Source organism: Lissotriton helveticus, chromosome 5_1, assembly GCF_964261635.1.
Source record: "Lissotriton helveticus chromosome 5_1, aLisHel1.1, whole genome shotgun sequence".
NCBI lineage: Eukaryota > Metazoa > Chordata > Amphibia > Caudata > Salamandridae > Lissotriton > Lissotriton helveticus.
The window spans coordinates 1,907,662,292-1,907,677,774 of record NC_136065.1 but is presented as its reverse complement, the minus strand read 5'-3'; the positions used below and the strand labels follow the sequence as shown (position 1 = coordinate 1,907,677,774).

Below are 15,483 nucleotides of genomic sequence, written 5' to 3'. Positions count from 1 at the left end.
TTTCTAGCCAAGCCACTGATACAGTTAACGACACAGGAGGCAGCCGTATCGACTGTCCTCCCTTGGACATCTGAACATACACTTGTTTTTAATGAATTAAAGAAAGCCTTATGCCAAGCACCTGTTCTAGCTACACCGAACTACAGTAAGCCTTTTACACTTTTTGTCACAGAACGTGATGGTACTGCATTATCTGTTCTCACACAAGATCAAGCAGGACAATACAAGCCCTGTGCTTATTTTTCGAGCACACTAGATCCAGTAGCCCAGGCTCTGCCTGCGTGCCTCAAGTCAGTTGCAGCCACAGCTCTAGCTATCAGACAAAGTGATTCCATAGTATTAGGACACTCCCTGACAGTACAAGTTCCACATTCCGTGGAAGTTCTTTTAAACCGAACACAGACTCAGCACTTGACAATTGCACGTTTAACAGGTTATGAACTGACACTGTTCCAGCCACACATAGAAATCAGACGCTGCAACATTCTAAATCCTGCTACACTGTTACCGTCAGTTACTTCAAATCCTGCCACACATGACTGTGTGGAAGTTGTTAACACTATGACCAAGCCAAGACAAGATCTGACAGACATTGCATTACCTAATCCCGACCTTACACTTTATGTGGATGGTTCATGTATGAGAACTAGTACAGGAGAACTAGTAGCCGCGTATGCAGTGACTACTGACACCGAAGTTATAGAAACACACCGTATTGACACCCTGTCTGCTCAAGCAGCAGAGCTAGTTGCTCTGACCCAAGCCTGCATACGTGCCAAGAACCTGAAAGTAAACATATATACAGATTCACGTTACGCATTCGGAGTTGTACACGACTTCGGAGTGCTCTGGCAGGAGAGAGGTTTCATGACTTCTCATGGAACCAAGATTCAGCATGGTCTCCTCATTCAAGCTCTGTTAGATGCAATACATTTACCGACAGCTATCGCTATCATGAAGTGCAAGGCACATACGAAAGTCACTGACATCATTTCCCAAGGTAACGATCTAGCAGATCGAACAGCCAAGCTTACAGCTCAGACCCCAGACATTCCAGTTAACACGACACGGACACTCACTCTAGATCCGACTACTTGTATGACAGTTAAGGACCCTACACAAGATGTCATAGACATACAGTTACATGCTACTCCCGAAGAAATCAAGAAATGGTCCGAACAAGGAGGGGTCCAGACAGATCAGGGATGGGTGACGAAGGGAAAAGCCACATGGTTTCTCCCCGACTCTATGGTTCAAGTCATTATTAATACCGCACATAGTCCAGCACATCTAGGAGAAAAAGCTATGATAGACAGTATTCAGAACCTTTGGTTCAACAAGCACTTACGAGCTGCAGCTAAGCAGAAAGTCCGAACCTGTATGATATGTTGCCAGTTCAATCCAGGTAAAAGTGTCCCGGTGGAACAAGGTGGATTCCAACCCCCTGACCACCCTTTTGAAGTCCTCCAGATGGATTATATTCAGATGGAGCGATGTCGAGGTTTCAAGTATGTCCTCGTAGTTGTATGCGCTTTGTCCAGGTGGACAGAAGCATATCCAGTCCCAGATTACACCGCTGCGACCACTGCCAGGCAGTTGGTTCGTGAATTCTTTCCCCGTTATGGACTCCCTAGGGTCGTGTATTCTGATAACGGCCAGCCATTCTCATCCGAGTTAATGAAACATGTTTCCCTTTTGTTAGGATACCAGTGAAAGTTCCATTGTGTGCGCCATCCTGAAGCAGCCGGTCTCGTAGAGAGACATAATCAGACCCTGAAAATCCGTATTGCCAAGACATGTAAAGAGAAAGGTGTAGACTGGCTAGTTGCCCTGCCAGTTGCTTTATTCTTCATGAGGATGGTTGCACATTCCAGATCAGGTCTGTCCCCTTATGAGGTCGTATTCGGCCGCCCCCCAAATATGTGGGGTACACCTAGACCCCGCAGTATTACAGATGTTTCCAGTAATATGCTGACAGATTACCTAGCTTCCTTGATGTCTGCCCTACACTCTTGTCGTTCACAGGTTGCCGCTGCATTTCCAGACAATACTGAAGTGAAACCGCATGAAGTCATTCCAGGAAGCCTCGTGTTGGTGCGGAATTTTGATCGTTCAAGTCCGCTGGAGCCTCGCTGGAAGGAACCGAGACTAGTCCTTCTGACCACCCGTACGGCCGTGAAGTTGGAGGACCGCAAGGGATGGGTCCATCTGTCCCATATCAAGAAATTCCATGGACTTCGTGAAAAATCTTTTGCAAAGGACTGTTCCATTTCTAAAGACTGCCTGAAACCAGAACTTAAATCTGAATTAAAAGTTCCTCTGTTAGAGAAAACTCCGCAGCAGGAGTATAAGTTAAAACTCCGGTCTAGTAAAATAAGTCAGCCAGTTTAATTGTCTAAGTCCCTCTCGGGTGAAACGGTTAGACAGGTTTCTGACATGTATGAGATAGACCCCCATAGTGAGAGAGTTAGTCAAAACTCTATCAGATGTATCGTCATTTTAAGTTTCTTATTGTTTCTAAGTTTGATGGTTACCTGCACAAGTTATGCATTGCATTTATGTTTTCCAAGTTCACATGTAAATAAGTTTGCTAATGCTACAGTAGAGCACACATTTAGTGATCTGCCTCCTCACGAGCTATCCTATCGTCTTGCTATGCGAAATAATACATTTATCAGAATGTTACACTATTCACACCAGACCAGCAATGCCACCAATTGTTGGGTGTGTGGTCGACTCCCCCCTTTCCAGACACCGAAGGGAGTTCTGCCACTCTTTCCTTATCCATTTTCACATAATGGTTCGTGTGGAGCATGGTCCACGTTAACGACATCCTCCAATGATATGTCCCTTCTGAACAGAACATGTTTTCCAGACAAGCAAGGTCTCTCCCATTTAATTATTCTTCGAATTTTATGGTCCTGAATGTTCAGTCTGATACTACTCCAGACTTACCTGCTATTTCAGTACTACCAGTCAAAGGCGAATTATGTGTCAGAAAGAATGGTTCCGCATATGTAGGAAATAGTGATTGTACTACTACTGTCAAGTATAGTGCCAGTGGGAAATCTATTTTCAAAGCCTCACGTCATTCTTAATTTGTTTGTGGTCAGACCGCATATATTCGTCTGCCCCTCGATTGGGATGGAACATGTTACATTGCCTTCCTACTGCCACCAGTTTTTCTAGCCCCATCTGATTATCATAGAAACACACATCTAGTACACGTCAGACCTAGAAGGGAGATCGAGTCCCCAATTGTCGATCAAACTGAAACTACTCTAGAACAATATCAAGACTTCAATAAAGGTTTCTTCTTCTTTATAGGACCTGTCCAGAATAGTAAGTTAATACGTAGGTTAACCAGAACCCTTGAAGCAGTAGTGAATGAGACTACTTCTGCTTTAGGTAACTTAACCGAAGAGCAATCTGCTATGAGATTTGTCGTGCTCCAAAATCGTCTCGTTCTTGACGTCATACTGGCCGATAGAGGAGGAGCATGTAGAGTCATCGGATCTAGTTGCTGTATTTTCATTCCTAATAACGCGCCGTCTGTTTATTCAGCTATAACCAGACTTCATAAAATTGCCCATCAGTTACACCAGAATCCAGGCACCTGGACATGGTCCGGTTGGCTCTGGAGTATCATATCTGCCTGGGGATGGAAAGTATTGTCATTCCTAGGTATTGCAGTAATGATCATATTCAGTTGCTGCCTCTGTATACAATGTGGCCCTGCGATTTGCGGCATTTGTGCTACCTCTTGTATTCCTAGTCCTAAGTCCCGTTCTAAGACAATTCGAGATGAGCAAATGATGCTATATGAAATGATAGATGGTATCATGAATATTGATGTTTCCTGATGGAAACGTAGGGCACAAGGAGGGAATGTGGAAAAGTAAATTTTACCATGTCATATGTGCCTACGTGTTCCCCATGTTATGTCATATGTGCATGATTAATATGCATATGTATTCCCCTCTGATCGATTAAAGACGCAATTACAGTTGTGTCCATCTCTAGTATGCCAGTTTCCAGTCCTCGTGAAAACAACGAATATTAGGCCTATGTAAAGCTACGTTGCCACATTTTACAGTGTGCACGTTAATTCATTGAATTATCCCCGTTTCTAGGCCTCTAAAGGGCCCGGACTCAGATTCAGCTCCTGTTTCCTGAACCCTCTCCGAGGAGCGATACAGCCCCCACCTGTATCCCTGACCCTTCACTTACTTCATGCCTCGCAGTGCCCGGCCCGGCCTGGCTCTGCCTCCCAGTCTGCCAAGAGTATGTTATGATTCTAGTTATCAGTCCAGCCCTCCTTCTCTGCATTCCTAAGCTACTGAATCACATCAATAGTTTCCGTCATGGTCTAGCCTTTATGTCTCCATGAAAGAGAAATACTGTATTAATATTCATAGAATATTCCTCGCACATGCAATACATTTAGAATTATGTATGCACCAGTCTTAGTGTCTGTTAGCCTTTGCCCTGATAACTTTTGGATTCTATCAACATGTACTATAAACACCAGATACTAGATATGCCTAGGTACATGTCGCTCTGACCCTCCAGACTTTCGTCTCCTCTTCTAGTGCAGAAGTCATAGCCCCCAGTTCTCCCTGGTAACACGTCATTGCCAGTTTGCGCGCACCACTAGGTTAGAGGTCCCAGCTGCTCAGGTAGCCCCCTCCATGTTTCCGCCCCTTTTTATGACATATTCTGTTACGTTTACATCACATGTCTATGTATACGCCCTGTACACACCTCTTGTTACACCCACTTTATGCCTTATCTTTCGCGACTGTTACAAACTCCGCCTACTGCTACGCCTACTGTATTGAATGCAATGTATTTGTTTAACTATAAATATTGTGCACTGTTATTAAAAGTTACCCTTATGCTCCCAGATCCTGCCCCCGGCAGCTGCCATCCCATTCCCGTACAGGCTGTCCTGTTCCTGTCCTTTATGCTTATTAAAGCCTGTCAAACTTCAGCTACCTCGAATCTTGACTCTTATTTATTGAGCTACCCGTTTATTGATTATAGTCAAAAATAGATCCGGTAATTAATTATTTATTTACCACAGAGCTTTAGCTCTGCCCCCAGGAGAAATCTTATGTCTCTACAGTGTACTGCTTAGTCCCGCCCTCTGTTCCATTGGCTAGCTCCATAAATGGAGGCTAGCCATTGGAACAGAGATCTGTCCGTCATGGCCGGACCAGATTCGTGGGCGTTCCTGCATTTTTTCACTCTCCACCCTTTTTGCATCGTCATTGGGCGGTGGGCGGAGTTTTTTTTTTTTTCTTTTTTTTCGGGTTTGTTTTTGTCATTCCATGCCGACCACGACCGCCGGAGGAAGCCCAGGTGAGTGCTTGTTTGAGCGTGCCATCACCATAACACAAGGCAGTCTGTTCCAGGTAACCGAAGATACGAACTTGTGCAGGCCTAGCTCGGAAAGTTAAAGAGAGAGCCGTAAAGCGCCGAGTCTCAACCCTGAAAACGTTTGTCCTCAAAAAGAATGAACTTGACATCAAAGTGGTCCCCTTGCCCCTTGCCTCCTCTCACTAATGATATGTAGCGTCTGCTGAGCCTGCAATAAACGTGTTTACGTCCGGTCCGATTGCCGTCATTTTGCGAGCCGGGCCGGGGCTTTGCCGAGGCAAGTCGCAGGAAACCAGCAGAAGCGCGCACTTCCAGGCATTTCCTGACATCCGCCTTCACTTCGCACTTAAGTTGAAGGGAGTGGATCTGATACGACGCCTGGAAAGTCAGGAGCGAAGCGGCTTCACCTCCTCCTCAAATGTGCCTGACAGGAGTCAATAGTGATTCCGTCACGAGGCCACCATCAAAAACTCGCAGATGAAAGTCCAAGGGGATGCTTTCTAGCTATTCCGTACGATATTTTATTGAAAAGGGCTCGAAGCATGCATGTGCCGCAGCAGGACTTTCTTTTTTTTTTCTTTTTTCTGGTTCATTTGAATCAGTTTTAGCAACTGGTCTTATAAATGCACTCTCCGATGCCCTGATGCTCTTTCCTTTGCATAAACGGTAGTATAAAGGCAAAAAGCAAACGAGGAAAGAAGTAAAAGCTCCTTTTTATGGTATAAAAAGAACGTGCCTTCCTTTGTAGTATAAACGGAATGCCACGTGAGGCCTCAATAGTCCCTCCTGCTGCTTCATATGCACTCAGCAGAGTGCTTTTATTTGTAACCTATATCTCTTATAGTTTACTTCCAGAAGTAAACACGGTATGCTCAAAATTGGCCATTTTCATACCCAAGACTCCTGTGTGAAGAAAATACACACTTTGTTCTTCAATAATATTTAAATGGTACTTGATTGTGCTAAAATGTCCAATTATTGGGCTACAGTCGTATCATGAAAAGGTCTGCATAATGTGCCCCTCTGCAAACGACTCTTGCTTATTTCTAAGCATCCTCTGGTCCTTTCGGGATCCCAAGAAGACATCTTTGCCACTGAGTATATTTTCATCTGGTCTACATTTTTCGATTGAGCATGTGTGTAAAATGAAATATTGGCTAAGGTCAAACAATATGTGCACTTGTGAAAATACGTTTTGTTTGTGTGTGTGCGCGTGCATGTGTGTGTGTGCATGTGTGGGTGTGTGTACGTGTATGCGTGTGTTTGTGCATGCGTGCGTGTGTGTGTGTGGGCATGTGTGTGGGTGTGTGCATGTGTGTGGGTGGGTGGGTGTGCATGTGCAAGTGTGCGTGGGTGTGTGTGTGTGTGCATGTGTGTGTGTGTGTGTGTGTGTGCGTGTGTGTGTGTGTGTGCATGTGTGTGTGCATGCGTGTGCATGCATGTGTGTGTGTGTGTGTGCATGTGTGGGTATGTGTGTGTGTGTGCATGCGTGCGTGTGTGTGCGTGCATGTGCGTGTGGGTGTGGGTGTGTGCGTGTGCATGTGTGGATTCTCATTGACCAAGATATTGCACTGACAATGCTACTTCAGTCTCTTTTTAAATCACGTTATTACTTACTGTTTCTATTCATTCTTTGCTTTATTTTCCTACCCTCCACTCTCTTTTCCTTATTTCCTTTCTCTTTTCCCTCTCTCTGTGGATGCCGGCAGTTCCACATCATAGGCATTTATTATGCTTTGTATGCAAGGGGAGTTCGCACTTGAGTAACTGTTCTGTGTCTGAATAAGTGTGCACTTCTGCCTGCCATTCCTGTGCTGCCCAAATTGTACGCATTCGGCTTTTTATAAACTATTTCTGTACAATCTTGAGCTGCTGCTATCACCACCTGCCTTTTACCTGTTCGTGCTGCCCTTATTTTGCATGTTAGTTAAGCTTACTGAAAACCTTCTCAGTATAGAGGAATCAAAATGATTGACATTGGCAATGCTTGGCAAGTCCCATAAACTTAAAAGTTTGTATGGGAGTTAAGAATTTAACAAGGGTGTTAAAAGCTAAGCCTGGGCAAAATTGAAATCCCTATGGCGAAATTCCTGAATTTTGCATTACGCGAAATAGGCAAAACTTCTCAATTTTGCATTATGCCATTTTGCGTCATTTTCACATACAGGAGACAATTGTGACCCAAAAATGTATCGCAGAGACATTTTCTTTCCTGGCCACTCTTTTGCTTTTGGTATGTTGCATAGCAGTTATGTAGGCGGTATGACTAGGTGTTAAAATAGCAAAAAAAGTGGTTTGCCGTATCTTGCTTGACTAATAGTAATTTAGTTTTATTAACTTCCATGAAATTTAGTAAAACATAATTACATAGTTTAATATAGCGTTAAAACCAGCAAGTGACGTTTTCTGGCTCTTTGTTTGTAGTTTCCTCTCTGCCCCGGGTTTGAATTTTTTTGACACACCAGGGCATGATTTCTGTAAGTTGATGCTGTGGGTACTAAGGTGTATGTTTTTCTTGCTAGAGTGTGGCATCTCTGCAGCCAGAATTGCTTTTGTGCAGTTGTATTCGACATTGGTGATAGGGTTTAAAGCAATCTGTTAGGATCCAACTGAGTCTTTTACAACAGCAGCAAAAGTCCAAAACCCTTTTTATTAGGTTCGCAAAAAACTGAGACCTCATCCACACCAGAAGCTGCTCAAAGGTCCGCTCTTCGTGATATCTCCAACTGGAATCCGTCTCTCCATTCATTGTCAGCATTTTATTGATGATACAGTGGTTACATCATCACTAGAGTACAGAACACATCACAGCCCTTTCTCTTGTTTATTTTTTCACCCCATTGGAGCTGCTTTGTTGCCTCTCCTAGGGGTTTTAGAGTTTTTTTGCATCAATTTTCAATAGAAGAAAAAAGGTTGTCCTCTTTGGCAACCACTTGATTACAAGCAATTTGTGAAGTTTAATAGAGATTCTGGTGACAACCAAAATGTACTTGCATGCTACAACCAAGTGGCACTTTTGGAGATTGATTACAACATTAGTACTTCTAGAATTACTAAATTGGCTATGCTGAAGGCCTGCAGACCATGATATTTTTCTTTTTAAATATACACCAATGCCCACCACTTCAAATTGCCCCTTGACAATGTGTGGTTCCTAGTCCCTTGTGTCCCTGCTGATGGGTACTATTGTTGGGGTGTCTAGTTTCATATACATCTGCCTCAGGAGACTGTTGTACCCTTTGTCCTTGGGTGACTGTACTTTTGCACAAGTTCTCGTTGTGCTCCCTATAGCAATATCACCGCCAGAAAGCTGGACAAGGTAGACCCCAGAGAGTTGTACTTATTAGACCTTGTTCATCCATTCATGCTCTCACCCACTAGTCCAGCAGCCCATCTATCCCCTCACTTTTCCATCCTTGCGCTCAGTCACTCACCCAGCACTCACTTGGCACGTGTTTAATCCCGGGGCCCTCAGGATTGCTGTTGGCAATCAAGCGAGTTGCAGTGTTTTCTGTATTTTGTTGCCAGTGGTAGTGTTTCCTCTATTTACGTGCAAGTGGTAGTGTTTTCTGTTCACAGTCAAATGGTAGGGTTTTCTGTTTAGCCGCAATTGGCAGTATTTATTTTGTTTACGTTCTGGTGGTTGTGTGTTTTCTGTTTTACATTCTGGTGGTTGTGTGTTTTCTGTTTTACATTCTGGTGGTTGTGTGTTTTCTGTTCACAATCGAGTGGTGTGTGTTCTGGTTACATACAAGCTGTAGTGTGTGCTCTGTTTACGTATAAGTGGAAGTGTGCTGTATTAGCGTGTATGTTTTCTATTTGCATGCAAGGGGGGGGTGTATTTTCTATTTAAATTGGAGCGTTGGTGTTTTTTTTGTTTACTAGAATTGGTAGTGTCCTCCTCATATATTAGTAGTAGCGAGTTTTCTGTTTAGGTAGTAATGCAACTTTTTTTGTTGTTGATTTTTTTTATATCAGGAACTTGACCCAAAAGTATTAAAGCCCTTTATATCGTATCAGATTTTTTTTTTTAAACCTGGGGAGCCGGGATGAGCTGGAAACAACCCACACCTTCAGTGTGAGAGACATTGTGTACGAGAGACAGCAGTGTCTGTAAGAAAGACAGCAGTGTGTGTGAGAGAGACAGCAGTGGGTGTGTTCAAGGCAGAGTCAGCAGTGTGAGAGAGACAGCAGTGTGAGACCTTTTATTTATGTTTTGGTTTTTGAAACATAAATAAAACGAATTATTTGCAATGTCAATAGCATAAACTTGCTTAAATACGTGACCTATTGCATTGAAAATGCAATACAAATCGCATTTGCGAGAGATTAAGCTATTGCCATTGTAAATGACAATGCCATTTATTTATCTGTTTTCAAAACCAACACATAAATAAAAAGTTTGTCATTCACAATGCCGATAGCTCAAACTTTTCCAAAGGCGAAACCGTTGCATTGTAAATGCTTGTTTTAGAATGGGAACTACAGTAGTCAGTGCAGAGTATTCCCCATGGCAACCATCATTATGGCTTGTAAGTGGGCGGATATACTAAATGGCCCTGCTTAATTTTTGCGGTTGAATAAAGCAACTCTCGATACTGAGATTATCTGAGTGTTTATTGGAATTTTTTGCTTATAATGAATGTGCTCATCTCTGGTTGTTTGGAGGTGCGTAATGTGTAATGTCTTCTCTAGGAGTGAAAACACATCCATTTTGAGCTCAGTTTTTAGGGGGTTCCATGAAACCAGCTGAGCCTTGGTTTTACTGAGTTATGTGAAACTCTGGAATGTCTGACTCAATATACCTTGGCACAGGATGTATGACGTTACAACGCATGCTTTTACAACGCATGCCTTTACAACGCAGTTTTTACAACTCATACTTTTACAACGCATAATACTTTTAGGCGCTGGATAGTGAATAGTTTAATTTACTATTCCAACTCCAGTCCCCGTGGATAGTAGGGAAGGTTATTGGATAGTAAATTAACCTATTCCCTATCCTAGAGCGCCCCCCAGAGAAATGCGTTGTAATAGTTTGCGTTGTAAAAGTTGCGTTGTAAAGGTATGTCGTTGTAAAAGTTTCGTTGTAAAGGCTGTATACCCTTGGCACACAACATCATTGCCTCAAGGAACATCCAGGGTGAAATACAACTGCGCTTTATCACCCTATCAATCCAGAAAGACTACACTTGCCTTACAGAGACCTTCAGTGGTGGTTAGAGACATTAAGCAAGGCTGGAGAAGGGATATGGTATAGTCTGATATTGGTTGACAATAGACCCCCCCCAAAACAAGAGCACGGTTGGGTAGTAGTAGTGTTCAAACCTTTAAAAAAGCATGGATTTGTAGTGCATTCAATTTCAAGACCTCGGAAAAGCAAAGTTGGGTGGTACTTTAGATTTCAAGACCTTGGTAGGGCATGGTTAATTAGTACCTTAGGTTTCAAAACCCCAGACGGCATGGTTGAGCAATACTTTAGACTTCAAGACCTTAGAAGACTGTGGTTGAACAAGCCCATAGACTTGAAGACCTTAGAGGACTGTAGCTGTACAGGACCATGGACTTCAAGACCTGAGAAGGCTGTGGCTGTACAGGACCAGGGACTTCAAGACCTGAGAAGGCTGTGGCTGTACAGGACCAGGGACTTCAAGACCGTAGAAGGCTGTGGCTGAACAGGACCAGGGACTTCAAGACCTGAGAAGGCTGTAGCAGAACAGGACCATGGACTTCAAGACCTGAGAAGGCTGTAGCTGAACAGGACCGTGGACTTCAAGACCTGAGAAGGCTGTAGCAGAACAGGACCATGGACTTCAAGACCTGAGAAGGCTGTAGCTGAACAGGACCGTGGACTTCAAGACCTGAGAAGGCTGTAGCAGAACAGGACCATGGACTTCAAGACCTGAGAAGGCTGTAGCTGAACAGGACCGTGGACTTCAAGACCTGAGAAGGCTGTAGCTGAACAGGACCAGGGACTTCAAGACCTGAGAAGGCTGTAGCTGTACAGGACCAGGGACTTCAAGACCTGAGAAGGCTGTAGCTGTACAGGACCAGGGACTTCAAGACCTGAGAAGGCTGTAGCTGTACAGGACCATGGACTTCAAGACCTGAGAAGGCTGTAGCTGTACAGGACCAGGGACTTCAAGACCTGAGATGGCTGTAGCTGAACAGGACCATGGACTTCAAGACCTGAGAAGGCTGTAGCTGTACAGGACCATGGACTTCAAGACCTGAGAAGGCTGTAGCTGTACAGGACCATGGACTTCAAGACCTGAGATGGCTGTAGCTGAACAGGACCATGGACTTCAAGACCTGAGAAGGCTGCAGCTGTACAGGACCAGGGACTTCAAGACCTGAGAAGGCTGTAGCTGTACAGGACCAGGGACTTCAAGACCTGAGAAGGCTGTAGCTGAACAGGACCGTGGAATTCAAGACCTGAGAAGGCTGTAGCTGAACAGGACCATGGACTTCAAGACCTGAGAAGGCTGTAGCTGAACAGGACCGTGGACTTCAAGACCTGAGAAGGCTGTAGCTGAACAGGACCGTGGACTTCAAGACCTGAGAAGGCTGTAGCTGAACAGGACCAGGGACTTCAAGACCTGAGAAGGCTGTAGCTGTACAGGACCAGGGACTTCAAGACCTGAGAAGGCTGTAGCTGTACAGGACCATGGACTTCAAGACCTGAGAAGGCTGTAGCTGTACAGGACCAGGGACTTCAAGACCTGAGATGGCTGTAGCTGAACAGGACCATGGACTTCAAGACCTGAGAAGGCTGCAGCTGTACAGGACCAGGGACTTCAAGACCTGAGAAGGCTGTAGCTGAACAGGACCGTGGACTTCAAGACCTGAGAAGGCTGTAGCTGAACAGGACCATGGACTTCAAGACCTGAGAAGGCTGTAGCTGAACAGGACCGTGGACTTCAAGACCTGAGAAGGCTGTAGCTGAACAGGACCATGGACTTCAAGACCTGAGAAGGCTGTAGCTGTACAGGACCATGGACTTCAAGACCTGAGAAGGCTGTAGCTGTACAGGACCAGGGACTTCAAGACCGTAGAAGGCTGTGGCAGAACAGGACCATGGACTTCAAGACCTTAGAAAAGCATGATTGGGCAGAACCATAGGACATTAGGACATACACTAGCATACCCTATCAGGACTACATAACAGAGCATAGAATACCGCAGAGCACTGCAGAACTGAATAACAGATTACAGGAAAGCCTAGCATAGCACTGACTAGCAAAAGAAAGCCTAGAATAATACATCATGACATAACATAACCCTGCACGGCACAAGGTAGGATAACATACGCATAGCAAGTTTGTTGTGACCCATTCCAAGAACTCCACTCCCTCATCGTGCAAAACATCTTTGTCCCAGCCCCCAAGAGAACTAAAGAACACAACCCTTGGCACACACCAGGTGTGTGAGAGTCTTCCTCGACTAATCAAATGTCTGAAGGAAATCAGGCAACCAACATCCTTCCTACGCCCAACAAGCAAGACCCAAGCAATTGAAAAACAAACACTGTGGTCAATCCCATCAAACCACCCGACTACCACAGTGTGCACGAGGCCTCACAAAGCAAACACTGTCACGATATAGCTCAGTGGGTTAAAGAGCTTGCTGCACGTTCTCTCTGCTATAATAGAACCAAGCGTCTCTGCCTTCCATAAAATATGCGCAGCTGTTTGTATTTATAGTTGTTTGGGATGAAAATAGCACCTTTTAATTACAGCACTGAAATCTGCCTTAGTAAGCGCTATGCAAACTCTGCACTATTTTAATGTCATACGTGGTTACCATACGTATATGCCCAGGGTCACACATCATAGAGTGGAAGTTCATCGGAAGCACCCGGGCTTCGAGTACAACTGGAAAATAAAGGGGGGGGGGGGTCATTCAAGCACAGACATGACAACACTGGAACTGTGGACATGAGAGTAGTGGAGCACAGGGCACGCGTTTTAAAATTGCCATTGATATGTCACTCGGAATGATGAAAGGCTGAGCCAGATTTCAAACTGCTCCCGCCTTAGACAGCACAGACATCTGTCAAGTGCTGTTGCCACTCTCTCGGCGCTGTGAGCCGCCAAGGCAGCGGCCTGCTGTAAATACAACTAACGGCGAATTCCCTAAAGCCAGTTATTCGGACCCACCACCCTATGGCTGTGGGCGCTGCCACGTACATTGTTAATGCTAGTCTCACGAGACCGTCTCCTGGCTCGCAGGCGCAGCGCTTCGAAACCAGCTTTAAGGCGGACAAAGGAGGGGGCTCGTTTGTGCTTCCAGGGGTCACTGAAACACAACAGTCTGCCCAGTGACCTCGGGCCTGTTGTTCTAACATGAATACGGGTAGAATTCGAAGAAACGCACCAAGAGCAGCAAAACATAGGGTCACATAAAAAAACACCGGGTCAAATCAAACCCGAACTGTGTAATGGCAAGTGAGGCGAAAACAACATTATCACGACAAAAGACAAAGAGATAGGCGTGAAATCGGTGAATGTTTGGGTTGGTGTGTGAATGGTTAAGTGTGTTGGGTAGTTGTGTATGTGAAGTAGTGTGCATTTAGTGCGTGTGTGTAGTTCATGTGGATGCACGGAGGGTTTGTGTGGTGTACGTGGTGTGTATTTCTCTATTGTTTATTGTGCTCTTTATTTCAGGTCAGGTTTTATTCGTTGTCTTTCCTCTGTTACTTAACTCTTTCTTGTTCTCAAAAACATGTTTTATTTACAGCAGGATGGACTAAAGAAAGAACGTTGTGTTTGAAAAAATCATATTATCAGAAAGAATAACGCGTGTTGCGTGAGAGATTTACAGTCAGACTGAGCTCAACATAGACAAAGCCCAGTGCGCGGGTAACGAGGTTTAGGAGTAGCAGGTTTTCTGTGTTAACGTTTCTTAACCTTGTTATTCTGAGTTTAGAATTAACAGAAGAGATGCATGCGCCTAGAAGCGGTCCTTACTGGGCTCCCACAGCCATGCCTGTAAAACAACAGCTCAATATCTGTTACACTGCTGTGGGACCCCGACGATTGAACAATCCATGCCCAGTCCTTGTGCGCCCAGGCCCGCGTGCACCGGAACACCCATCACCACCGTTGTGCGCCCAGGACACTTGCCACCACCGTTGTGCGTCCAGGGCACCTATCACAACCGTACCCTCTGCCCTTAAATAAGGTGCTTTTAAATTAGCGGAAATATTAATGTAGGGCAGTTTAATCGTCGGATGATATTCTAAACCAGAATACCCATCACTGAAAGATGAAAGGCTGAGTCCGCCCAGCGCATAACCAGGGGAGCACCGCAGCATGTAGTTTTATGCAGCCGGTACACAACCCATCTCCACAACTAATACGCTCGCGGGAGTTATCCTCGGTCCCAAACTCAGGGCAGCATATCTGACATCCAAAACCGAACACCCTGCTTACAGTGTATTTCAGTGCGTCGAGGCTCTATATAAGGCACTGGACGCACACAGAGCCCCTTCTCACCTGTAATGCATGGCACCAGGCGGCCTCTGGTTGGCTGGGGGCGGTGCTAGAGCCGACCGAGGGCCCCCCTCACCCGGTCAGCTGTCCCCCAGCCCGCCGGTCTTCCAGCGCTGAGCGCAGCGCAGCCTCCTCCCGGGGTTACCACAGGGACCGTGTGACGGGGAAGGAGGGATTCCTGCAGCTTTCAGGCAACCACCGAGGGGTGGCCTGTCACTCCCCCGGACCGGCCCTGCTCTGACGTCACAGGGAGCAAGGGCGCCTAGCAGAAGCCTCTCGTACCTCAGAGGGAGGGAGGGAGGTGGAGGGATCCGACCTCAGAGAGCGATCGCACTTCACAGACCCCGTCACCCCCGGGAGAGAGAGGACAGCCTATCCTACCTCAGACGAGGAGGGGGCAGGGGGAGCGGTCAACCACCATAAAGAGATATGGTACCTCGTAGAACACTATCATAGTACACGGATGAAACCCCACAGGTAGCTCCTGTAGATGTTACTTCCGAAATAGAGGTAGAGACTAGAGAGCGGCATATTCAGCCTTATAGCTATCTTACCTCACAGAGGTGTATCACATCAAAGAGGGATGGATTACGTCCAACGTCATAGA

General features: G+C 45.4%; 1 protein-coding gene across 1 annotated transcript in view; it reads right to left on the bottom strand.

Annotated features, from left to right (window-relative positions):
* The window catches only part of HAP1 (huntingtin associated protein 1), a 231,064-nt gene extending 216,022 nt beyond the window's left edge, over positions 1 to 15,042 (bottom strand). The window contains exon 1 of the mRNA XM_078645451.1: positions 14,880 to 15,042. Coding sequence (XP_078501577.1) covers positions 14,880 to 14,890 — 11 coding nt within the window. The 5' untranslated portion in view covers positions 14,891 to 15,042. The remainder of the gene's footprint in view (positions 1 to 14,879) is intronic.
* Positions 15,043 to 15,483: the final 441 nt, after the last annotated feature.